The sequence below is a fragment of the Alligator mississippiensis genome, chromosome 4 (assembly GCF_030867095.1).
Source record: "Alligator mississippiensis isolate rAllMis1 chromosome 4, rAllMis1, whole genome shotgun sequence".
NCBI classification, from domain to species: Eukaryota; Metazoa; Chordata; order Crocodylia; family Alligatoridae; genus Alligator; species Alligator mississippiensis.
The window spans coordinates 109,280,322-109,306,654 of record NC_081827.1 but is presented as its reverse complement, the minus strand read 5'-3'; the positions used below and the strand labels follow the sequence as shown (position 1 = coordinate 109,306,654).

The following is a 26,333-nucleotide window of genomic DNA, read 5'->3' as shown; positions in this document are numbered from 1 at the left end:
GAAATGCTGTTGACTCTGATAGGGCCCAGCCCAGTGACCTATATGTTAAATCATGAGTCTTTTGCCTCTGGACTATTATCATGCATAGTCTGTACCATACATAAGTAGGTACAAAAGTCCTGCTTAAAAATGTATTTATGGAGTACCTGTGCTAAAACATGCAGCAATTTAAAAAAAGGTAAAATGCATCAATTCTGAATCAACTAACTCTATGGGTATCTGTTATAATTTGCCCAGGAAAGCAGGGTCTGACAATAAAGATGGAGGGGAAGGGGCTGCAGGGGGGAAAAAGTTGTGGTGGCAGAGGGCAAGAGGGCTGCCTGACCCCCCCCCCCCCCCACCATTTATTTTTGCTGCTGTAGCAGTGGGGGGAGGACAAATTCAAGGCAACCCCACCCATAATTAGATTGTATACCTGGAAAATTATAACAAATGTATAGAGTTTCCATATATATAATTATTATTATTAATTATATATAATTATAACAAATGTATAGAGTTTCCATATATATAATAATTATTAATAATTTATAATTATTATATATAATCTAATTATTGGGGGGGGTCATATTATATTTGAGTAAAGATGGTGGTCATCCTTCTTTTGACCTGCCATGGAGACCCTGGTGTCCTGTCCATATTCGTGTTTGGCTCTATTGCTCTTTTGCTTGCTGGTAGGAAGTATTTTGACATACCCAAGGTTTACAGGCCTGGTAGGCCTTAGCATGGCATAAAGAGAATTCTTTTTCTCCCTCTATCTTTAAATGTTTACTTGGAAATTCTCTTTGATCCTCTCTGGATGGAAGCTTTTAGGAATGACCACCACTCCTCGCTGGATGGAGAAGCGCAAAGCAACTTGTGCTGCTGTCTTGTTGTATTTCTTCCCAATGGCATTTAGCACAGGGTCCTTCAGTAAAGGAGGTGAAGACACGTTTACCCTGAATAAAAAACAAAACAAAACAGAGGACTTCTTTTCTTAGGTGCCCCTCACTTCCAAGCCACAGTCCCCCTAGCAGTACCCCTTACTCTTGACCCACAGCCCCCTGCCCACCCAGGCCATGCTGGAACCACTCACTCCCAACCTGCAGCCCTTTGCCCCCTCCCCCCAGCCTTGCCAGAAGGGGCCCCCAGCTGCTCCCATTCCACTTCAGCTGCAGCAGGGTGGCTGCAATGGCTCTGGCTTATGTGGGTGACACTGGAGCAAGTCTGGCCCCAACATGGGCTGGAGGGAGAAGGAAGAGGAGGGGAGGACTGTGACACCCCCCCCCCCCCCCCCCCCCCGCCTTGGCTCACATGCTGTGCCAGGCAGCTTGGTCATGGCCCCACCTGCACCCTGAGTAGTGTCTTCTGGCTGCCCTGCCCCTGAAAGGATGGGTACTGGACCCGGCACACAGCTCCCCAGCACCCTTGAAAGACAACCCCCCCCCACCTCTGCTGGAGGGGCAGGTGTCTTCCCCCCCAACCCACCCCTGCCCTGATGCAGCCCCAGTGCCCAGTCATATTCCCCCAGTGCTGGCAGACACTCTTTCCTCCCCCCCCACTTCCCTTCCCCCCCCCAAGCCCTGGACCTGCCTCCAATCCCCACTCCCCTCCCCATACACTTACCTGCATCTAGCTGCTGGGCTGCTCCCATGACGCTGCATGTTGGCCACGTGTGTGTGCATGCAGATGCACATGTGCCCACTGCTTCCAACTGCCTCAAGCAGTTCCTTGCAGGCTGGAATGCTGCCAGCCTGCAAGGCGAAACCCGTGCTTTTCTGGGACTTGCTCGTGACCCTTTCAAATATTCTCATGACCCACTTTTGGGTTGCAACCCATGTGTTGAGCAACACTGTAACTAGAGGACTTGCCACCTCTCCTATTTTATCTTCAAATAATTATGAGGCTTCTGTTGCTTAACAGGGTTGACATTGTACCTCTGCTTCCTTGTACTTGCTATCTGTTTCCAAGTCAGACACTGAATAGTTGCCACAAGGACAATTGTGTAGGGAAAGAAGAAAAGATGGACAGCAAGATAAAGGTTAGAAGAAAAATTTCTCCCAACATTTATAAGTTCCATTTGTCAGGTCTTTTTGTAGTACTTGGTCTCCTAGGACATTTTTACATGTGTTGTGGGACGTGGCACCAGGTGCTTTAATTAGTGAGCTGGACTAATTAAAAGCACTCGTGTGTCATGTGTATCAGCATCACCACGTGTCCCCATGATTTGAACTAAACCTCATTGAATGTGTTTTATTTCAAAGCACCCTGCCACCATTTTTTCAGTGCAGAGATGCGCGGCAATGCTGATACATGACTTGGAAGGCTGTCAGAGCACATCAATTTTCGTGCTGCAGCATACTTGATTAATTGAGTCCGCTCCGATGCACAGGATTTCCAGCATGTCAGAGCAGGCTCTGCACATGTGTATAGGAGCTGCTACTGTTTGATTCACAGACTGTAAGGCCAGAAGGGACCTTGCAAGATCATCAGGTCCAACCCCCTGCACCAAGCAGGGAAGACACCTGGAGTTGGGTGACCCCAGCAAAGTGACTGTCCAGGCTCCTCTTAAAGATTTCCAGGGGATGATTGCACCACCTTTGGAGGGAGCTTATTCCACAGTCTGGACACCCTGACTGTGAAGAATTTTTTCTTAATGTTGAGCCTGAATCGGTCTTCCAGGAGTTTGTGGCCATTACTCCGAGTTTTCCACAAGGGTGCCCTGGTGAACAATTGCTCACTGAGCCCTTGGTGTACTCCCCTACTGTAGCAGTCAGCTGCTACCAGATCCCCTCTCAGCCTTCTTTTGTTCAGGCTGAAGAGTCCCAGATCCCTCAGCCTTTCCTCGTATGGCTTGCTGTGCAAGACTCTGATCATATGGATGGCCTTTCTTTGGACTCTCTCAAGCTTGTCCATGTCCTTGCTAAAGTGTGGTGCCTAGAACTGGACGCAGTACTCCAGCTGTGGTCTCGCCAGTGCTGTGTAGAGTGGAAGAATCACCTTCTTGGTTTTGCTGGAGATGCACTGATTGATGAATGCCAGAGTATTATTTGCCCTACTGGCTACGACATCACACTGCTGGCTCATTCATACTGTGTTTATTATTACCCCCAGGTCCTTTTTATTCATGGTGCTAGTCAGTTTGGTGCCGCCAAGCCTATAGGTGTGTTGGGGGTTGGTCATCCCAAGGTGAAGCACTTTACATTTTTCAATGTTGAACTTCATCAGATTCTGATCCGCCCAACTTGCCAGCCTGTCTAGGTCCACCCGTCTCTGTAACCTATCTTCAAGTGTGACCATGCTTCCCCATAACTTGGTGTTGTCCACAAACTTGGCCAGTGAGCTCTTCACTGCCACATCCAAATAGTTAATAAAGATGTTAAAAAGTACTGGACCAAACACCGACCCTTGAGGGACACCGTTGCCCACTTCTCGCCAGAATAACACAGATCCATTCACTACAACTCTCTGGGTCCTATCCTGAAGCCTGTTTCTAAACCCACCTGACTGTCTTGGGGTTAAGTCCACAATCCTCCAATTTGCTCGTGAGGACATTGTGGGATACTAGATCAAAGGCCTTTTGGAAGTCATTTTGGCTACCCTGCACCACCTCATTTCAATCTCAAATGCTCTGTGTTACAATCGTGGGTTTTTTTGGCTAAGGTGGTTCCTTGTAGGACTCCCAGGCATTCCTTAGTGGCATAGTGAGGTGAAGGGACCATTTTGCTTTAGAGGTAGCACACAGATAGACTAAGAAGGGAGACTAATTGGCTGGGATGATCTAGTTGGTGATGGTTCTGCTTTGAGTAAGAGGTTGGATTAGCTGACCTTCCAACACTTACTTCTATGAATTGGGGAATCAGAGCTTGAATTCCCAAGCTCAAGCTGAGAGGCTAGAATTTAGTGAAAGCCATGGTGTTGTTAATTTACCCATATTCCAAAATGGGAACTTTGGCTCCTCAGCCCGAATACTACCAGGAGAGAAGGCCTGCTCCAAATACTCCTAGAGGGGTGGAAAGCTGGGAGTCACCACTGTAATCATTTAGCCACATTACCCTTTGCTGGATCTGTGTGGATATTTGCAACCTTCTTATAGGATGAACACTGCTACAAGCAACACTAGTATTTCCAAGAGAAGGAAGTTCTGGCTTACCATGTTTCATCTCTTGAGGTTCCCAGTGGACTATATCCAACAATAACAATTTCATGTTGTCTGCAAAATTCTAACAGTTTGGGCTGGGAGAAATAAGGATGGCATTCAACCTATGTGAGTGAAACAGAAGGACCAAGCAACAAATAGAAAGACAGTTTCAAAAACAGGCAGGTAAGAGAGATTATTTTACATATTTGCAAACCATAGTCCCAGAAATGAATCAGAAACAGAAAAGAAGGGGAAAATCTGCGTTAAGAATGTGGCAATTATCAATCCTAGGTCAAACGTTCAAATCCAGGGCCAGTTGGTTGGGGGAATCCTACGCTGCTTTTCTTCAGGCAGAAAGTGGCAGGAGATCCTGAACAGGTCCAGGTTAACAAAAAAAGAAAAGTTGCACTATTTTAAGGATGGGCAACGTCTTTTCTCATAAATAATTCAGATAGCTCAATAATTTTGTAAATCCCGGAGGAGACAAGGCAATTGGCATCTGAAAGAGACTGAGAGAATGCGGGCAACTGCTGACCTAGCTTACCTTCCCTGTATAACCTGCCTAACAATTGCGTGTAACCGACTGGATTACTGTGCCAAAAGGCAGGCCAGTCCTTCTGACAGCAAAGGACTTCTCTCTCTCCGCTTTATATCCATGATTTTAAAGAGCTTAGACTGCCACTGGGGAAAAGGGTAATAGCTTATGTCAGCAACAGAAAGGAAGGAAGAGTGGGGGGAAAAAACCCAGACCACACCATGCCACAATCATCATCATCATCATTTACCCAGACTCTACCCTCCCATGTTGCTACTATTGTGTATCACTCTCCCACAGAATTTTTCTGGCTACATTCTCAGCCTCTGGGAGTCATTCCCACAGACTGTAATAGAGCAGCTTCTGTTTTAATATGGTGATAATAACATCCTGAAGTTAAAACAGACATTGCTTAAGGGTTTGTGCTTAAGGGTTTCATTTTTTTTTTTTTTTTTTTTTTTTTTTTTTTTTTTTTGGCCTGAGGGAGAATGCAGCACTGATGTAGACTTAACAGGTAAGGTAATAGGCATTCCAGATAGAAAAAGGTAGCATTTGATATTTTAACCTGAATTCTAGTGCTGGTGAAAGGTGTTTAGGATGACAACCCTAATCGGGAATAAAACTACAATGCAGGTAGAGAACAGGTACAAGGACAGTAATAAAATTCACCTATGCTGTTCTACTAGTTTCACTCCAACCTAAGTATGCATTTCTGGGCCCCTCCCCAAGAGCTAAAAGGGTTAGCTATCCCCTTCTCATTCAGTCTTTGCCGAGCTCTCCTCTGATGCTACTAGCAGGGATAACCATACCATGTGAGAGAGCAGCCATTGGGTATCTCTTTGAGGAGATGAACTGAAAACTTCCACCCCAACCCACTCAATTCAAAGTTTCCCCCTCCACACTAGATGGCAATGTTTTACATTCATCACTGATTAGCCATTTGTTTCCATCTGTAGGCCATAGAGTCAGTTTTGCTCAGACCTGTCCACTGACTTCAGTAGTAAAGTCAGATATTCTACCGCCACAGAATACAGGGAGCATGGGAAGGGCATAGAAATTCTTTGGCTCTTTAGCCTTAGATAGATCCTTTGACCAGACAAAGAGCTCATGATGGCACAGTATCTCCTATGCTTGTATTTGTGCTTTGAGTTGCTTTTAAACAAGGTCAATCTATAACTCCATTTAAGGCTTATTAGTTTCTGGGTAGTGGTACATCTGTCTTGGGTGCTGGGAGCCTTCTTGAATCAAGGCAGGAACCTGAGGTATATGGCTAAGATTTATGGACAAGGTTTTTATTGGCCCAGCATTCACACAACACACAACCCTGTTTTAGAACCTGGGACAGATTCTGGTTTTAGTACAGGAAGTAAAAGTAGCATACTTTCAGGCTAGGAAGGAAAGTCTGGTGGTATGATGGAGTTGTGTATTACCTGCAGAGAGTCGCATGGATGTATACACAACCCCCTATATGTTGAAGTATATGCATTGCCTCAGCACCCTCACCATTATACATTTTTCAGATGGATCAAAGGCTCCGTTTGGGGCCATACCTGGTTGCTGACTGGTCTGTGTTTGAGGCCAGGCTTGTTCAGGATCATCTCTAGTTGCCTGCGGTTGAAATTTGATACTCCAATAGACTTTGTTAAGCCTGCATCTTTACATGCTTCCATAGCCTACAAAGAAAAATGAGACCATTAGAAGGAGTCCTAAGAGCATTATTCTAGGTTCCTGAATATGACCTGGGAGTTATAGTGGACTATACAAATGTGAGCCACCAGTGTGCTCTGGTGGCAAAAAGGACCAAGAACAATAGTGGGCTGTGTTAGTAGGAGTGTCACTGAGAAAAAATGAGGGAGGAGTTGATAAGTCTTCAAATACCTGAAGGGTGGTTATGAAGAGGATGGCAATTAGACTATTCGCTGTGGTCAAAGGGGACAGAACAAAAAGCAATGGTCTCAAATTGCAACAAGGGAAATTTAGGTTGGCTGTTAGGAAAAACTTTCTCCCTATGAGGGTGGTTAGGTGTTGGAACACGTTAGCCAGAGAACTTGTGGACTCTCCACTTTAGTAAGATTTTAAGATCAGGTTTAAAAGGCCCTTAATTGGGAGTGTTTAGGTAAGAATGGTCCTGCCTTTCTTGACTAACAACCTGAGGGCAGTTGTACTAGATGATGCCCTGAGGTCCCTTTCAGCCCTACTTTTTTTAAGATTCTACAGGTGATGACAATAGATATAACCAACTAGACTCTGGGACCTTGTAAATATACAACTGCTTCTTTGTAGATGCTTTGGTCCTCTCTGTTAGCTCAGGTTCTGCATCATTAAAATAACATGAGTACCTTTTCTTAGTTTCCTTCTCTGTTTCCAAAAATCTCCACAAGTGAATGATGCAGAGGCTGCTAAATGGTGTGACCAAGGTGAAGTGCAGCAGACCTTATCCTGGTCATTTTCTACATCTGAATAGTAATACCAAGTGTCCTGCTTCCCAGTGTTCTTACTTCTTTATGTTTTTAATAAGTAGAGAAAAAGTAGGGGAGAGAGAAGTTCCATTTGTTATAGGACTTCTGGTTGGTTTTGTCACATGCTTTGTGTCATTCAGTGCTGAAGTCAGCAAACAGAGCCACACTGCATTACTATTCCTTGTCAAAACCATGTTGAAATAATGAAGTTTCATCAGATGCTGATGCTGCACTTTCTAGGTGGTAACTACCAGCATCTTAGAAGCAGCAGCATCTATTATTACTGGGGAAGAAGTGGTGGTGGTGGTGAAAGAGTGAACATTAGGGAAGATTTGGTCCTAACATGAAACAATAATAATCTGTTTCCAAGAAGGATTTAGTCACTTCTTACTCCAGGGCTCACTTTCTGCTCTTTGAAAGCAAGAACAAGTGCAGATTCACAAGTGTAATGGAAGCAGTGATCTCAGTTTGCAGTAGATTGACTAAAAGTTACACAAGTGCCAACAAACCAAGAGAGTGCATTATCTGTGTAGGGAAAAGTAAAAAGCTGGCTTCTAAAGCAACACAGTTTTTTAATGAGCATGACACAGACTGAACAACAATGCTAGCAGAAATCCTACTTATCCGTGGAGTCTGGTCAGCTGCCTTGTCAATGTGTCTCAACCCAGACGGTGGGGACACTCCCTTAATAGCTGTGCATGAGGTGCGTAGGAAGTCTTTGGCAGCTTACCTCCCAAGTGGCACATAAATCTGTCTTATGATACACAAATTTTCCATCTGCAGTTAAAGGGTAGGTTACATCTCCAGGCTGAAAAATAAAAAAAACCCAGGGTTTTCAACTTTCATTTCTCTGAAAATATGTTCCCTACAGTCTCTGTACCCCTACCAAGGAACAAAATCAGAGGCTTTCCATAACATTCTATGTTCTTAATAGATCATTTAGGCTGAGTTTGCCACATCCACCCTTTTAACAATGAGCCCCTTATTACTATAGTTCTGGTGTGCGCTTTCTGAAATATTTGACTCGCATGGCTATGCACTAAAGTTTCCACAAAAGCCTCATTTTGAATTATACCTCTGATGCCTGGGGTCACAAGTGTGCACAACATTCAAGGGACCAGTTCCTTCTCAGGTCATTAGTTGTACAGTGAAACATCCCCTCACTGACTACCACAAAATTCAAATTCCCCTTGAAGGGTTACATATTTAAGGGCATTGAAGAACAATGCCACCAATCGTTAGATACTGTAGGTTACTGATGGACCAGTTCACAGTCATGCTACTACTAACAAGTATTCTTAGTTTTTGATATATCCTACCAGGTACTATTTGAGTTGTTTTTTCAAGCCTAGGTCTGGTGGATAAGTGTACAGCTTTGTTTCATTTGTTGGCCAGCCTGTAGCTACTACACACAATTTTTAGAAATGATACTCATTTGTATGATGCTAATTGCACTTTATTTTCATACATCCCTTGTGTGGCAGCTGATACCTAATACAACTTCAGATGGCTACATTTCAAAGGAGGGAGTAACATATGTCAGCAAGGCAATTCCTTGGGAATATGTAGCTGTGACTAATGAGATCAGACTGGCGCCACCATACTCACTCAAAATGCCTTGTAGTTCAACTTATCTTATGTAGAAAGAAATCTCTGGTACAATACATAATCGCATTTCAGAGATTGGGGTCAGATGTAGAGTTAAATGCAGGATCCTTTCAAAAAGGAGCAGAATTTCTCAAAACAAGCCCCATTAGGCAGGGCTATTGTTAGCTCAGCAACTCTGCCTTGTTGGGAGAATCTTACACTAGCCAGAAGGAAAAATAACACTTCTGGGGACCTTTTCTACATCTCAGATTATAGGAGGAAGTTGTTGGGGGGGTAATAATTAAGAAGTGAGACCCTAAACATTTCAGGATTTTAGGATGCCTCACTCCAAAGTTTAGGGAGTTCTACATGGACGATTATAATGATAAGGATCAGATATGAATATAGACAGCTGCTCCAAAGTTCACAGGTTGGATCTGAATCCATGTTTTTTGTTCAATGCCATATGTCTTTTCCTAGGATAAACTTTAATGCTTAGCAGAAGTTTACAGCTTCCAAATTCTTAAATGTGCCCCATTAGCATCTCAGATATTCCCTCCAGATTACCCATCCTTCTAGTATTCACATTTAGAAAGAAAAGAAAAAATAAGATTCAGTAATAGGTTCCACAGTGCCCACCATTCCACCCGGCTGGCTGGCTGTACTTGAGGCCCTTCCTGCAGTTATCTTAAGATACCACAGAGTATATTCTTGATGTGGCCATAGTTATGTCAAAGCAAAAGAGTCCTGTCTCTAACAGGTTCTTTAGCAATCTAGCCTAGGCTGTAGAACTCTTTGTCAGAAGAAATACAGCCTACAAATCTCCCTAATTTAAGAACAAAGTTTCAAAAGCTGTTATGCCTCATCCAAGCAAAAGCCTCCTATTCTGCTCTAAATATTTCATATCTGTAGACTCCTAGGGTTGGAATAGATCTCAGGGGTCATCTGGTTCAAACCCCTGATCAAGTGCAGGAATGCTATGCCTATATTATTCCTGACCACTGCTTATCCAGCATCTTCTGGGAAACCTCCAGTGAAGGAGGTTCCACAACTTCCCTGGGCAGTCTATCCCACTACCTTGCTGTTCCAACTTAAAAACAAGTCCCTCCTGATATCTCATCTAAATCTACTTTGCTACAATTTGAAGTCATTGCTTCATGTCCCACTCTACATCAAGGGAGAGCAGTTGTTCTCCCTCTTCTTTATGGTAGTCTTTCAGGTATTAAAAGACTGCTGTCATGTCCCCCCTTAATCACCTTTCCCCCAAGCTAGACATGCGTAGTTCCCTTAACCTTCCTTGTGTAGCCTGCTTTTCAACCCCTTTAACATTTGTCACCTGCTTCTGAACCCTCCCTAATTCTTCCACATCCTTTTTTAAATGCAGAGCGCAGAACTGCACAAGATACTCTAGACAAAGCCAAACCAGCACTGAGGAGCATGGCACTATCACTTCCCAAATCTGACACCCAATACTCCTATTGATGCAGCCTAAAATTGCATTTTTTTGCAACTATCATAACTATTGGCTCATATTGAGTCTCTGATTTACCAAAACCTCAAGATCCTTCTCAGTGTTACCACCAAGCCAGTTCTTTCCCATTCTGTATTTGCACTTTTGGTTCTTTCTGCCTGGAGTAGTGCCTGGAGTACAAATAGCACGGAGATGTTTTTACAGCTTGGAGAGAGGCAGGATTGCAGGCTTTGCCTCAAGTCCTTCTTTATTTTCATACCTTATTAAGGGGCTACATTTGTGAGTGGAGGGCTCTTTCAGTTTCAGAAAAGGAAGTCTCTTGCAAACAGCCAACCTTTGTTAGGGGCAAAAGACCCATTTTGTAATATGATAGCATTTCCTATGATGAGCCTGCTGGAACAGGTGTTAATATAAAATTCACAGGTTAGCATGTCAGTTGTGTGCTACTGGTAGTTCAGGGGGGGGAAAAAACATAAAAGTTCTCAGGGTGGTGAAACAGCCAAGAATAGTGGTAGAACCTGGCGAAAGCTAAAAGCTTGTCTCACCAGAAGTAGCCTTTTTTGTAGACTCTTTTTTTCAAATTATATTACTCAGATTTGGCCCTATCACTGTTCTATAGGTCAATGTATATTTGGTCAGAAGGAAGTGATTTTCCCCTCTCAAAGGGAACAGAACTGCAGGATTACTACTCTAATAATAGATCAGCTTGTTGATGTAGGCCACAGGGAGTCCGATATACATTTCTTTTAAGAGGCAGCTGTCAATATCTTTATATTGTGGGACATTGACCTTCAACATGTGGGAGAATGAACTATAGAAGGAAGAAGCAGAAATAAGGGAAACAGGACATTTCTCATGGTGGGAACTGTTTTTTCAAATGTACCTAAAAAGGTTCCATGCTAGAGCTTTATTTATATAGTCCTTAGCATCTGAGGCCAATTACTCTTGTGCAACTCTGAGCAGGATACCATTTACATAAGAAAGGAGAGATTATAGGACCTTTCACATGAGAATCTGTGGATCCATGTTTTCCCTGTAGAGGTGCTGGCCACTAAGAGCATCAGCCACTGAACAGCAAGCAAAAAATATCTTATTCAGAGGAAAGGGTATTTTTTGTCAATTCAGAGCATCCAAAATGAGAAGGTGTTTCCCCATCCCAAGTGCAATTATCGGTTGAAACGTGATTTGTTTTCTAATACACGTTTTTGCTTATGGTTTCTGAGCATCTGTTTTTTTTTTTCTTTGAACATGAGGGTTAGTAACTTAGAAGTAGAAACTCTGATTAGGAGATTTAAATAAAGACTGAGGCATCACATCTATCTTCTCACTAGTTTCATATCATACAGACTGCTGCGCTCACTTTTCACCACAACTAAGGGAGTTTGCTTAGTTCCACTGGCAGGTGCAAAACATTGGAAATTGTCTTACTGATGTTTGGCTACAAGCACCAAGACCCACTGGTGGTAGCCTATTTCATCACAGCTAACAAACATGGTCACAGGTTACAAGTCCCCTTGTACAAAGATGACTTAATATACATTGATTCCTTCTTTGAAAAGAGACACAGATGCAACAAATGCTAGGCAAGATATTGGCAAACCAACAGACAAACCCTCCAACTTTAAAAAAATAAAACAGGTCAGTGATTTATTTGTAAGAGTTAGACTTGTCTAAGTCAGAGAACATAGTCCATAGGCAAGTGTTACAAAGAAAGCATTAAAAATCACTTTGCTTTTGTTTTTACCTTGAAAGCCATTGGCAGCTCAATAATATAGAGATCAACATAATCTAGCTGCAGAACCTTTAATGTCTTCTCTAAAGTTGGACGTACCAGCTCAGGTGGGTGATATGTATTCCACAACTATGGAGGAGAAGCACATAAGACAGTCTTTATTCTAGTGAGATAAATTAGTGACCCTTCTGGAATTAATGAAGTGACTTGATTTCGAACCCTAACACTTCCCAGTTTGAGAGGGCACAATAGATTGCAGTGGACATGGGTGAAGTAAGTCTACACATCATTTGACTACCTATATAAATAAATGGAGAGGCCATGGCTCCCATATCCTCAGCTCCCAAGAATGAATCTACATGAGCAGATGAATTAATTACCTAATTCTTTATCCACAACTCTCACTAGTCTGAACTTGTAGATCTGTTATCATGGAAGCCACTGAATATTTGTTTAGAAATTGGCAAATTAATTTTAGCAAAAGTGTAGCCTACATCAAACTGAATGAATTTGGGAAGTTTGGTTTTGTTTTTGAAGTTTTTAAAGCAAATGAGAAGAAAAAGAAATATACTTTCATTGGAAAACTTTGCCTTTTTCCACAAAAAAAAATCTGTGGTCAGTTTTCATGCAGAGCCTCTTTCATTTGAGTTAATGATTTAGGAGCCAAGCATTAGGCACCAATAATCTTGGGTTTTCTGATGCCGCCAGGGCCACATTTTATTTAAAACTCAGAGCCTCATTGGAAGATCTGCTATGTTGATACTAAGTTGTTGTGAGACAAGGATGGTTTAAGTTAAAGCAGAAGCAAATCCTGTTTTCTAGGACAGAGCTTTTATTTGCAAGTTAAGTTAACATTATTTTGTTATGGATTATGACTGCTTCTTCCACTGAAGTATCATGCCCAGAAGGAAAACCTGCAGTTTCTATGAAGTGAGGTCAGTTGGTGCATGACTTGCCTGGAGTAAGACCTTTTTCAGCAGGTATATATTAACAGCTAAGGGTAGCAGTGATGTGTTTAAGCTTGCAAAAGACTCACATACTACAGTGCTGATACCAAAGAGTTCCTCATAAATTTTATTACACGTGTTAAGTCATACAAAAGCCAGTATTAGATTACAAAAGAAATCAACAATGTCCTTTACTTGCACACAATATGAAGTGCACTGAATATAAGATAAGATAGCTTGGGACAAGACCCATTTTATAGTATGCAGTATTGAATTTGAGCTGTGCTGAACTTTTGCCACTTCTATTGATAACTTTGGGCTATTGGATTAACCATCACCTACCTGACTCAGGAGGCATGTCCCCACAAGTGGGAATGTGCATATTTGTGCCACTGTTAGTTGTCCCCAGGGAACACCCCTTAATGTGTACTCTGGCACAGGGCAAGTTGCCCTGGTTGAGGTAGGAGAGGTTGGGGCCAGCACCTGGACTGGCCCCAGCAGCCTTACCTGGAGTCCCAGGGGCTTCTCGGGGCTCCAGCAGCAGTGATCCAGGTGCATAGAGGCTGGCCAGCAGCTGGAGCGTGGCTCCAGCTGGTCAGGCTCTGGTTTAGGTGGTGCATGCTGCTGTTGTGTGTGCCACCCCACTTTTTTCTGGCATGGATTTTTTTTGATTCTGGAATCTCCAGCTGCACTGCAAATTAGTGTGGTGAATGCCTGCATATGTGGCACGTATGGTTTGTGGTGCTGCAGATGGGTCTGTGGCACTGCAAACTGCATGTGCATGCCACATATTTAAAACACCTAACTTCGGATGTTGGCTGATATCAAAGGATATCTACACAGGTTGTTACAATGCGACCCTTAGGTCTGTGTAATTCTGTAACAATACAAGGGTAGTAAAACTGTTGTAATTTTAACCTTGCTTCCTTCATGAGCAAACTTGGGATGATTTGGTGACACCTGTTAACTACAAGATGATGCAGACATAACACTTACGTAAAAACAGCTGATTAACACTCTGGAGTGGCAGCTCCCTCCCCTTTTAAAGCAGTTAAAGGTACATCTGTCCATATCCTCTGAAGCACTAACAAATTGGTCAACATTTTCAAAAGCACAGAGGGGGTGATGAGTGTCCAAACTGATACTTCAAAGGAACCAGATTTTCAGTCAGTCCCATGCACCTACCCTCAGGGGTTTCAAGTTTGGCACCACGAGGTTGCGAGTCACTCCTAACTAAGTCTATGCCAAGACTTTTAGGAGAGATCATTATTCTTTTGGGGGGGAAAACAGTGATTTTTTTGTTTTATATAAATATGAAGAAAAACAGTTTACCATCTTAAAAATGTTTAAGGGGTTACTTGGTAACAGTGGGTTCTTTTTTCCCCCAAAATGTCCTCTCTAGCCCAGTGAGATCATACTGTATAAATACTTACTGGTGTATAAGTATTTGCTTTTTTAAAGTGGTAGAAGTTTCTAGGAAAAACCTTAGAGTAATAGCTCTGAATTGTGTTATCTTGGTATATAGAGGCCAAGAATTTGGAAGTGTTATATAAATGGTTTTCACAATTTGTATAAGTTTATAATATTATCTTCTTCACTGGAACTCACACTAATATTTAGGCAATAGAAAGCTGCCAGCTGGGTTTGGCATTCTGGTACATCACATTACCTGGAAATGCTAATTTTAGCTTAACAAAGGAATAATTTGGGGATGAAAGAGGAGACCAAAAAGGTCTTACTGTATATGCCAAAAAAGTTGTTGGCAATTTCCAGAAAACCTCTGAAATCGTTGGATGCTCAGCTACTTTCTGATCAACCAGCCAACAGCAAAGACCAGGCTCAAGTGCTGATGATTTCAGTTAACACATGTTGTATGATTACACAGAGTAATTATTTCAGTAATGCTACCACTCATTGAACCTGTTCTTGTTAGTCACCACTGATGGGTCATCATTTTAGATGTTTAAGGTTTTATCTGAGCTCCTTTGAGAGGCTGCATAATGAAGCCATCTTTTTTGTGGGATTTCTAATACTTATTATTTTTTGTCCAGTTGGAAACGAGCATAACTTTTTTCCCCTCATGCTGTTGTTGTTCCCCTCTGTTTACTACTGTCTCTTTAATAATGCAAATAATTAAGGTTAGCCAGATATTTGCCTTTTCTCACTTGGTGTGCAGCTGTGTTTTGGGAACAATGGGGTCAGAGTTTTAGTCCCACTTTTGCTGCAAAATTCTGAGGAGTTGGAGAAATGCAGAAAGACAGCCATAAAAATCTTGGCAGCTATGGAATCACTGCAGTATTTCTTTCTGGCCCTAGGACTGAGGAAGGATTGTAGTGTAAATCTACTAGCAAAATGTTTAAATCTCTAAAATCCAAATTAATCCTCATTTTATTAAGTAGGGACTAGATACTAGATGAGAGAGAGAGAGAGTTGTAGAAGAGGTCTTCCCAATCTCCTGTTGTTGCAGCCAAGGGTTGAACTACTGACCAACAACAGCCACCGTGTCTTTCAACAGAAGTTATATTCTAAATAGGTTTGGGATAACTTTATTAATAGCACTGACCTTCCTTAAGAAGAACTTTCTTTGATTCAATTTAAATTATTTTTTTTACATGCAGCTTGACAAAGTGCCTTAAATGGTTAAATTAAATTCCAGGATGTTTTGAAGACTTGATGAATGGAGATAGTTGGGACTTAACACAATGTTTCTGTCAAAAGATGGGGATTTGACAAATCTGCAGCTGTCTGAAAGAACTGGTTGGCAGATTTCCTGTTTTTGTGGGTTTTTTAAATTATGATTTTCAAAATGTCCGATTTTAACATTTGATACAAAGTTTGGGGGTTTTGGTTTTTTTTTAAAAAGCTACAGCAATGCAAATGCACTATAAAAAAAGATTTAAAATAAAAAAAATGTTTTCCTTAACCCAAAGCAAGGTGTTTGTCTTGTCAAATTTGAGTTATGGTCCTCATTTCAGGGTGGTAAGAATTTTCAGTCTCCAAACCTTTTCCAGAATGGGAGAATGGTTTGGTTTCCTGCACAGATCTACTGATGACACAAGAAGGAGTTTGTTTCATGTTTCAGCTGAAACTAGAGGAATGCTACTGACTTGTGCCTTAATTTTGACAGTTTACTTAACCCACAGATTTACATGGTTTTAGGGCTAGTGACCCAGTTTGCAGAGTGCTCAGAGAAAAACTGTTCAGTTTAAAACACAGATTTTACTGACATAGCATCTTTACTGTTCAGAGAAGGCAGAAGGTAGGACAGGATGAAACTTTAGAGACTAACCAATACAAAGGCCCACTTTGTTAGGCTGTCACCAACAAAAGCTTATGCCTCTCTGAACGAGTTAGTTTCTAAGGTGCCCACCTGACGTCAAGCTAACACAGCTAACTACCTCTCTCTGTTCAGAGAACGGGAGCTACTTGGCTGGCATATTTGTAAGGGCATATGTATGGTGTGACTGATGTTATAATGCTAATGTTTGCCTAGTAGATATTGGATGAAAACTATTAGCTTATGTCAAATACCCTCTTTTGGGGTACTAATTCTTGACTCACAGGTCAAACTCAATCACTTTTACTCATACCTAGCATCAATATCCTCCATTTTACTCCTTTTGTTGGTAAAACATTTAAGTTTTTATTTCTTTTACTTTCTAGGAATGAGTCATTTTTAGCAACTTTTTTAAGAGGTAAAAAGTCAAAGACAAGATAAAGTTTTCCACATGTTAAATACTATCTGAGTCAAACAGAAGCAGAGGAGGGTGGCACCATGGATATTCACTGGTTCAGAGAGGAAGAAGCTTTTGTAGACAACCTACATCTGCATCGGATTATAGAGACTGTTGCCTATGAAACCTTGCATCTCTCTGAACCAGTTGGTCTCTTAAGGTGCCATGGGCCCTGGCTTCTGTCTAAATACTCTAAGAGATGAGACAAATTCTGTCATTTGAAATATTGTATAAAATTAACTATAAATTTCTTTGCCAAAAAAAAGCCCATGTAATGTTCAGATTTTCTTTTCATAGCCCCATGCTTCAAGTGAATTCATGAAGTCTCCCAACAATCTATTAATTCAAACTGGCTCTCAGTTATGCCTACAACAGTGACTAGCATGCATCTGCAATGCATGGGAAGTGTTATAGTGTGTGTTTCAGTTTAAACTTCAAACAGGATTAACAACAAGCTAAGAGGGTCCTTGTTCTGTGTTTGTGCAGAGACTAGCACGACTGGATCTGGATCCAAGACTATGGCTCCTAGGCACTATAGTAGGTTATAGACAAAAAAATCCTAAGGAGAGTGGATCTGGAAGAATATCAGAATGCTTAGTTTAACTGAAATGTTTACAAAAAGCACCAATGCAGCATACTCACAAAATATAAATTGCAGGACTAATTAGAGTGAGTAATTTGATGCAATTTCTCACCTTGCCACAATAAAAGATGTCTTCACGCTTTATTTTTCCTTCTGCTATCTTCTCTCGGATGGCCTGTCCTACCTCATGCTCATTTCTATAAACAAAGGCTCCATCAATATGACGATATCCAACATCAATGGCAATTTTCACGGATTCTGCACATGCACCTTTGGGAGTCTATAATACACCAAGAGAAAGTTTATCAACATGGTTCCAATTTCAGACCTGTTTATCTGCATGGGAATGGCATTACGCCATACCAAAGAGAGAAAACACAAATATTTACACTTCCTCTATAGTCTACAATTCACCAAGTTTGTTTGCTTTCCAGGAACTTAGATTGCAAAAAGTACTTGTGGTGGGGACAGGATAGCACAGCAACTGAAAGAGAAATTTATTTGAGACCAGAAAAAAATTAATGTCTGTTTCACCACAGAACATAACTGAATCATGCTTGTTTCCCTCATACATACTATTTTTTTCAGAAGCTGAAAAGCTGACATGACAATTTATCTTTTTCCATTATCTTTTTCAAATGTAGTGTGATTTTTTGAATAGAGTAGAAAACAAAGAGAAGGAAATGTGGGAACCTCACTGGGCACTTTTTTTTGGCTCTGGAAGTCAGTAAAGGAGAAAGATGTCTGAATGTTTTCAAAAATCAAAACTAAACTACCAAATAGAAGAGATTTCAGCCTAATCTGTCCAAAAAATAAATAAAAATCAAGATTTCCCATATACATATAAAAACAACCTGACAAAACTCTCATTTTCTCCACGCATGTTCTTGGAATACTTAAAATATATCTACATTGCACTTTGCTGTATAGTGAGGATCTCTGAGCCAGCTTTGCACTACCTGCACTTAGGAGGTTTTAAGTAGTCCAGCCAGGGCATTCTCAGGGTAAACTGATTGGCACAGAGCTTTGTGCCACTTCTGCATCTAGACTGCTTCTAGTACCTGAGTTAATTTGGGTTTCTCTCTATTGCTCTGAAGTCTATCATATACATGTATGTTTTAATGGGGTGGGGAGAAGAGGCATTTAGATATAGCCTTAGTTCCTCTCATTAATCTCCTTTGGAGTTTATTTAACTGCTTAGAAATTATCCCATAACTCTGGGTTGAGAACAATTTGATCCCCTGTGATTAACATAGCACTTGTAGGCAGCATATTCACAATCTGGCTAAGTAGTAGTAGTAAGAGAGTTGTAGTTAGCACTGTTAGTCTGAATTTGATGAAGTGAGCTTCAGCTCACAAAAGCTCATGCTACATACATCCATCTACTTTGGTTAGTCTGTACAGTGCTAATCGACCCTGCCTTCTAAGTAGTAAACAATATTGCTATTAATTTTTTAATGGGTTTTTAAGTCTCTGGTGGTTACAGTCTAGGAAGAAAGTAATCTCTGGACATGTCCAAATGAAAAAAGTGCTACATCTTGGCTGTACTTTAAGCCTCCTGTTGCCTGGGAGCAGCTATGATTACTCATCTCTGGCTAAAACTCAGACCAAGTTTGGGTTTGTTTCAGAATAGTTCAGTCCTTTTCCATTTGCCAACTTGGCATTAAAAATGCACCTAAACCAAACTAAGCAAGCTGCTCATTTAAGAGTGAGAGGGGAGAGATAGAGATTATCACTGCTGGTAGCTTTGAATGATGGCTTACTATTGCCACACTTTGTGTAACAAGGGGTGGATCAAAGGATGCACACGTCATTCTGCTGGCACAGTTTAACTTCACCTTTGGACTGTATCTGACGCTTAAAAAAATAAATTTTATTTACATACATATCTATCTATATAGATATGTATTTAAGCATTATGTAGATATATATGTAGATATGTATTTAAGCATTAGATACTGTCTAAAGGCGAAGTTAAACTGTGCCAGCAGAATGACGCGTGCATCCTTTGATCCACCCCTTGTTACACAAAGTGTGGCAATAGTAAGCCATCATTCAAAGCTACCAGCAGTAGCTGGAATATATATTTCATTCAAGTCCCTGACCAGAGATCTCAACCTACCAGAACTTAAGAGACAATCTAGGGAGGTGACACGAGGACAGATAGTGATGTGAGATTTAACAGACTTTAACCCTAGCTGTTTGAGAACTTGAGGGATGGATAATGGAGCAGAATTTGACTGTTCAGTATAACCCAAAAATGTCTTGGGCACAGAAGATGTACATTCATTAAGATGTACAGACATGGAAACACTTGTTTAAGTCTTTAAGCATATGAAGGTCCAAAGGGACAGTCTGTTCCTGCCTTGTATATGCCAGGGCACAGGGAAGCTGTCATCAGCTAAGAAATCAAAGCTGAAGAGAACAGGTCAAACTGTCTTTTTTATGATGAGTATATCAGTCAGTACTTTAGAAGCACCAAACAGGGAACAATGGCAAATTCAAACATGCACTGTATGCTGTCTAAAGTTGCAAGGGCAGCATTTAAGGAAGCTATGAGCCACAACTGGCATGCTTGCAATTTTTGTCCTTTGAAGGTATACTTTATGATCAGAATCATAGAAAAGTAGGGCTGCAAGGGACCTCAAAAGATCATCTAGTACAGCGGTTCTCAACCTTTTTTGCTGGTGCCCTCACTCCCGACACACAGTCCCTTGCCCCCCCCAGGCCATGCTGGTGCCCTTAACTCCCAACCTGCTGCCCCTGTCCCACTCAGGCCAGAGTGCAGTGGATGCAGTGGTCCCAGCTCATGCAGGTGGCACTGGAGTGAATCTGGCCCCAGCATGGGCTGGAGGGAGGAGGGGAGGCCTGTGGCCCCTCCTCCTCCCCCCCCCCCTCTGCTGCTCTGGGTTGGGGCTGCTGCACTGTGACAGGTAGCCTGGTCATGGCCCCTACTGCCCCTTGAGAAGCATCTCCTGGCTGCCCTGCCCCTGCGAGTATTGGCACCGGCCCCAGTGCAACTGACCCAGCCACACAGCTTCCTTCCTTCCCCCACTGGAGGCGCAGGTGCCTTCCCCTCTAACCACCTCTGACACAGCCTTGGCACCCAGCCTCCTTCCCCCAGAGCCAGCAGGCACCCCATTACCCCTCACCCCACACACAGACAGTCCCCAAGTCCTGGACCTCCAACCCCCACTCCTCATACATTTACCTGTATCCAGCTGCCAGGGCTGCTCCCATGATCCTGCCTGGCTGGATGCCAGCCTCGTGCATGTGCGTGCACAGATGCACAGGCACCTGATGCCACCAATCCCTCCAAGCAGCTCCTTGCAGGCTGGAATGCTGCAAGGGGAAACTCATGTTTTCCCACGTTTTTGCGACCCTTTCAAATTTTTTTTGCAACCTGCTTTTGGGTTGCAACCCACAGGTTGAGAAACACTGATCTAGTACAATCATTTGCCCAAGGCTTAAATATCCATAGAAAAATGATCTTAGACAAAGGTTTGTCTAACCTATTCTTAAAACTACACAAGCAACTCTGTCATATTTACCAGCCATGTAACACCAAGACACCAAGAATACCCTAACTTGCCACAGGCAAAGCAGGGGGACAAGGACACTGTCAATGTCCTGCCACTGCAAAGATAGGAAGTGATTGTTAAAATGCACTCCAGAAATGCAAGGAAGAAGAGCTAGAATATACTGCAGATAGTTTCTAGGGTGAAATTCAGAATCTAAGCTGACTAGCAAGCTGAGAGAATTTAGAATTCACAAATTCATTCAGTTCTCATTTCTTCCAGAAGATTGAGCAATCTGGCTGTGCAACCTCAAATTTTACACTAAGCAGGGTTTCCACCTAGAACTCGGGAAAAATTAAAAATGACTTTCTCAGCTGGTGGTGTGGGGCTCTCCATCACTGTTACATGCCCCCCCGCCCCTCCAACTGTTTGGCAAGCTGATGGAAACCAAGGAATACAGAGCTGCTCAGCCTGTGTAAGCTCCAGGTTAGCTATGTTGATTGAGACCAGTTTCATTCAGTAGCTTTAGTATAGATTTGCATGAAACTACTTTTTCATCAAAGAGTAAGTTTCCTGAAAAATTAAAGTTCTTTTTGGGGCAGGGGACAGAAACTATTGCCGGTAAAAGTTTTTTGGCCCCAAAAAAACCCAACAACAAAAAAAAAACAATATTTTTAAAGTTACATTTTATTTTGATATTATGAAATGAAACATTGCATTGAATTGGCAAAAATTTTGTTTAGATGATTTAAAAAACAAAACCATTTGCTTTGAAATAGCATTTTTCATTTCAAAAAGTGACCTAAATGTTTAAATGTTTTTTTAAAAAGCTGAAAAAAATAAAGAGCTCATTTTTCCTTGGGTCAAAAGAAATTAAATTGTCAACCAAAACAAATGTTTCCCCTTTTGATAAAAAGACTAAAATTCCAGCTTCAGTTTGACTTAAAATAAGTTCAGGTTGATTCCTTCAGCTTTAGGCACTAGGAATGAATAGAAATATTTTTTTAGGTGCCTGAGACAGTAACACACATTTCCTTGATGACCACCTGAAATTTTGGTCATCAGGCCTGAAGACCTGATGTCTAGGGGAGAGGCAAGAGTAGGTTGAAGAGGTCAGGGATGGAAGGAATATTTCCTGTTATTAGGGGAACTACTAGAAAAGTGAGGAAGATGGAGGGATTAAATTTTGAGTCTGAGAAAGTGTCAGTCTCCTTTGCCAAGATCAGTTCACAGTCTTTGGAGAACAATTTTCTGGGTAGTCAACAGTTTGAGTTTTAGTGATAGGTTTTCTGATAGATAATGATACAAAATTTCCATACAAGAAAGCTGGGGGGGAGGGAGGGAGCGTTATTCTCCTCCCCCAAACCAAAAAAATCATTTTCGTTTTCAGAGGATTACACATATACCAGCAATATTTACTGGTATTTATCAATGCATTATTTATTTAGCAATAACTATGGGGCCCTATTGATTACAGTTCTTATTTTTTGTTATACTTGTGCTTCCTTGTTTCAACTCCACTTTCTTACCTTTAAGCAGGCAGTTTGGGATGGCGAGGTGACTCTTTTGCTCTGTTTGTCATTAGCTTTCCAGATTATATGCGAGGTGTCTCCTTTCCTCTGTCCATCAAGCTGTAGCTACTTATGTAAGTGGTACTACACCTGCAGCTTGTGGGCTGGATCCAGTCTGTGGAGCCATGTCATTGGCCCATGGAACTTCTCACAAGCCTGGAAACTTGGCAGTGGTGGAGTGGTAGGTAGCAACACTATTTGCTTCCAGAGTTGTGTCAATTAATGCTACCAGGATACCCCCACTGCCAAATTTCCAGATTGCCCCAGTGCACTGGGTTGTACTTGTGGACTGACCCTACAGGCAGATCCTGTGCTGGATCCAGCCTGTGGACCAACCCTGCATTACTCATCCGGCACACAGGGCTGGATAAGTTGAGCACTGCTAGGTTCAGCCTAAATTTCTTCCCCTGTATTTGCTTATACAATCACAGCTAGTCCTTTTGTGCTGTGTCTTTTAAACATAGTTACATTAGTCTCCATTTACTGGATTTCCTCAAATCTAAGATGAGTAATGGCATATTAGCATGGGGGCCCCTCATTTTAAATTGACAGACAGAGTGGATGGGAGTGCATAGGCAGCTTCTGTGGCTCTGACTCTGGCCCTATCCCCTGTTTGGGGCCAGAGTCAGATCCACAGCAACTGCTTACCCCCTGCTTCATTTGCCCTGTGCAGCTTTTGCCTCCCCCCTCTCCTCCTGCTTTCCTCCTTTCCACAGCCCCTCCCCCCCCCACCCCCCCTTTACTGTCAGGCACAGTTTGGCTCTGGCTCAGGTTGGAGTCCCTCCCATGCACAGAGTCCAGAGAAACTGTCCCCTGGTTGGCCAGTCAACAATGCGGCCACTGCTGCATGGCCTGGCAAGGGCTGCACTTCAAAGGCTAGGGACAGAAATTACACATAAACCAATATAAGTAATCAGAAACTGGCTTGAATCTGCAATCTAAGAGAAGTTCAGTGCACATAAACCACTTTCCAAATGGCCGAAACCGATTTAAGATAAACCTGGATGGATGTAGTATCAGACTTAACTGACTTAGGGTAAATCAGTTTTTTGAACTTCTGTCCCAGATCCCTTCCAAATTCAAGTTAGCTCACAGTCCCCCAGCATCCCAGGATGCTTTGCACCTCCCCTGCAAAGCCCCTCTTGAAGGGTGGGTGGGCTAGCCTTGGCCCAAGATGCCTGCTCCAGCAGACCAGGGAGGTGTGCACTAGTGCCCCCCAGCTTCTGGCCTGGGCTATTGCAGACATGTGGATGCATTTCTGGAATCAAAAGTGAATGTCTGTTCACTTGCTTATTGGTTCAATCTACGCAGCTTAGACTAACCTGCAAAGATTGAATTGATTCAGCCTCTGGCTTTTTGACTGTCTGTACTTAGACTGAGTGCTGTGATCCAGGGAGGAAATATAGCCTGAGCAGCATCTTACTGTAAGGGGGGGGGGAGGGGTGGAGAGGGGAAAAGGCCGAGACCGAGGACCTGGGAGTAGGGGGGAAACAGATGGCGGGGGGGAGGTTAGGAAGGCTGCAGGAGGAAGAAATGTGAGGGGGCAGAGGGCAAGGGGGCCACCTGCCCTCCCCGCCAACTACCTGACCTGCCCAGCCACTGCTTTCCCTGCTGTAGCAGCGGGGGTGGGGCAGGGAAGGGGGAGGAGATGACAAATTCAAGACAGTGTTCCAACAATTAAATTCTGTACCTGGAAAATTTTAACAAATTTATAAATTTTCAATATATAGAAGCTAATTCTTGGGGGGTTGTTTTAAATTCAGGGTCATCTTAGATTAGATTAAATACGGTACTATGTTGATCACGAGCTGAAGGCAGATCCAGCCAAAGGAGAATTAGCAGATCTTGTCACATCTTGTTTCACTTACAGTTTTGAGTTGCATCAATGCTGCCAGCTTCACACAGACTGGCAGCAGCTAGAAGCTCAGGAGGTAACACTTAAGGCAATAGTGCTCAACCTTTTGACCCTAGGGGTGCAGCCAGTCTGCGGGCCAGATTGAGCCTCACATGCCAGAATCCGGCCCTGGGACTCAGCACCCCCTACCTTGTCTCAGTTGCTGGGAGCAGAGCCTGGGGCCCAGCATCACCCTCTTGTGCAGGCTTTGGTCCCAGGGGGCCTGACACTGCCCCCTCTCACCCCAGCATGCTAGGATTGGATCCCAGGGACCTGGCACTGCCCCTGCCCTGCCCCTCACACTGGGATTGAGCCCTGGGGCTTGGCACTGCTCCCTTTCAGCCCCTTGCATTCTAGGATTGGGCCTGGGGCCTGGCACTGCTTCTGCCAGACCCTGCATGCTGGGACTGGGCACCAGATCTAGCATGCAGGTCCCAGGGCTCCCAATAGGTCTGGAAATTTGGATCAATTGGTTGAATCTAGCCCACAAGCTGGGGGTTGAGCACGCTTGATTTAGGCTACTCAAGCCTGTTTCTTTTCCTTATCTGGCTCATGCAGTGGAATCCTGTCACTGCAGTTGAAGGAGGAGGACTCCGAGTTGATGGGAATAAAAGAATTTCATGTTAGGTACCACACACACTGTGGTGGCCAAGCTATGGATAAAATAATTTAGTTCTAACCAATCATTTACAATTCAGAGTAGTCATTTAGGAATCTTAGCTAGCTACAGGAATGAGAAATTAGATATATCCAGAGACTCAAAATCTCCCCCACAGTAGTCCTGATGTTGCAAACAGGTTTTCACATTGAGGTTTCTAGAAGCCTGTCTTTCCTTTGCCTGTTTTCTGATTTAAGGTGGTAAAACAAGTGTCTGAGAAACTGAAGCTGGGTAAAAAACAGTGTTTGTTTAAGAAAAATGTAGGAAAGTGTGGCTGAGTCCACAAAGTCAGAGGATAAGGGAATATTCTGAGAATTGTTTAATATTGTAAAGGAGAAACTGTCCTGTACATCTTTTTCTTGGAAAATGCAACCAGCAGAACGTATCCAACTTCTTTGCAGGAAGATCTGGCTGTTGTCCCCAGGAAAGGAAATATTGGCAGACCTCAATCAGAAAGCAAAACCCAGAGAATGATCCCTACAAAAGCTAAGATCAGTAACGATGGAATGAAGAGTGCTGCTGGCTGCACGTTCTGTGTGTAACTCACTCTGTTGTGTAAGCCATGAGAAAAGCAATAAGGGAATTGCTATGCTGGACTACAGCATTGTTCCATCTGTGTTGCCTCTGACAGCACATGCTATCGACTGTCACAAGATGGAAAGAGGGAGTCTATTACTTCCCTGTTTTTTGTACTGTACTATGCTCTGAATGGTTAGGAGAAAGGATTTATTATCTAAACTGACAGGCTATCAGCTTACATCCTAAAGTGCAAGATTCCAGTACATTTTGCTCTTCTTTCTGCAGGTGATCAAAGCTATAATCATTTTACAGTAGCCCTTCACTTCATTGAGCAGCCACACAAAACAAAGCTGTCTAAACTTTGTAGTTTTAAGGGGATTATTTTACATAGCCTCTCTAAAAATGAGAACTGGGAGTATCAATTAAAATAGCAAAGCACTAATGAGAAAACATATAGGAAATCATAGGATTAAAGAGACAGAAACTTGAAATACACTCCAGTGAAGAGGAATGTTCTTTGCTGCCCACATCCTGGCTGATACTGAATCAACACATTCCCTCCAAATTACACATTATGAAAATGAAAAACAAAAACCTGTTGCACAGACGATTTCCAGTTTCCTGTGAGGGATAAATTTATATTCTCTATTCTATATCCAGTTGATGGGAAAATCCTCTGTGACCTAGTGAAATCTTTTCAACAAGACTATCCTCATACCAACTCGCTTTTCAGTTCTGTTCTGGCAATTACCAAGTGTATTGATAGTCTTGCACACAAGTCCTGACTCCCTGCCACAGACATCTCAGTGTGGCTCCTACATTACCAGGCTAGTCTATCTGGAAGACATTTGGAAGGTTCATGTCCAAGATTCAAGCAGCATTTCATCTAACAAACAGTTAATCAGACTTACCAGGTTGCTATCTTTGATTAATAGAGCATCCTGCTTTGCCACAGCATTGCGTGGTTAGAAAGTATGATCTTGTTTTCACTTACCATTAAGGAGC

General features: G+C 42.5%; 1 protein-coding gene across 2 annotated transcripts in view; it reads right to left on the bottom strand.

Moving 5' to 3' along the window:
• Nucleotides 1–26,333, bottom strand: part of AKR1D1 (aldo-keto reductase family 1 member D1) — a 35,686-nt gene that overhangs the window by 8,197 nt on the left and 1,156 nt on the right. The window contains exons 2-7 of one of the 2 annotated variants that reach the window (XM_014608627.3): nucleotides 17,281–17,448; nucleotides 11,917–12,033; nucleotides 7,845–7,922; nucleotides 6,206–6,328; nucleotides 4,133–4,242; nucleotides 773–938 (exon numbers count right to left, since the gene is read on the bottom strand). In XM_014608627.3, coding sequence (XP_014464113.1) covers nucleotides 773–938; nucleotides 4,133–4,242; nucleotides 6,206–6,328; nucleotides 7,845–7,922; nucleotides 11,917–12,033; nucleotides 17,281–17,448 — 762 coding nt within the window. The remainder of the gene's footprint in view (nucleotides 1–772; nucleotides 939–4,132; nucleotides 4,243–6,205; nucleotides 6,329–7,844; nucleotides 7,923–11,916; nucleotides 12,034–17,280; nucleotides 17,449–26,333) is intronic. The other variant, XM_059726460.1, reaches the window with a different exon arrangement.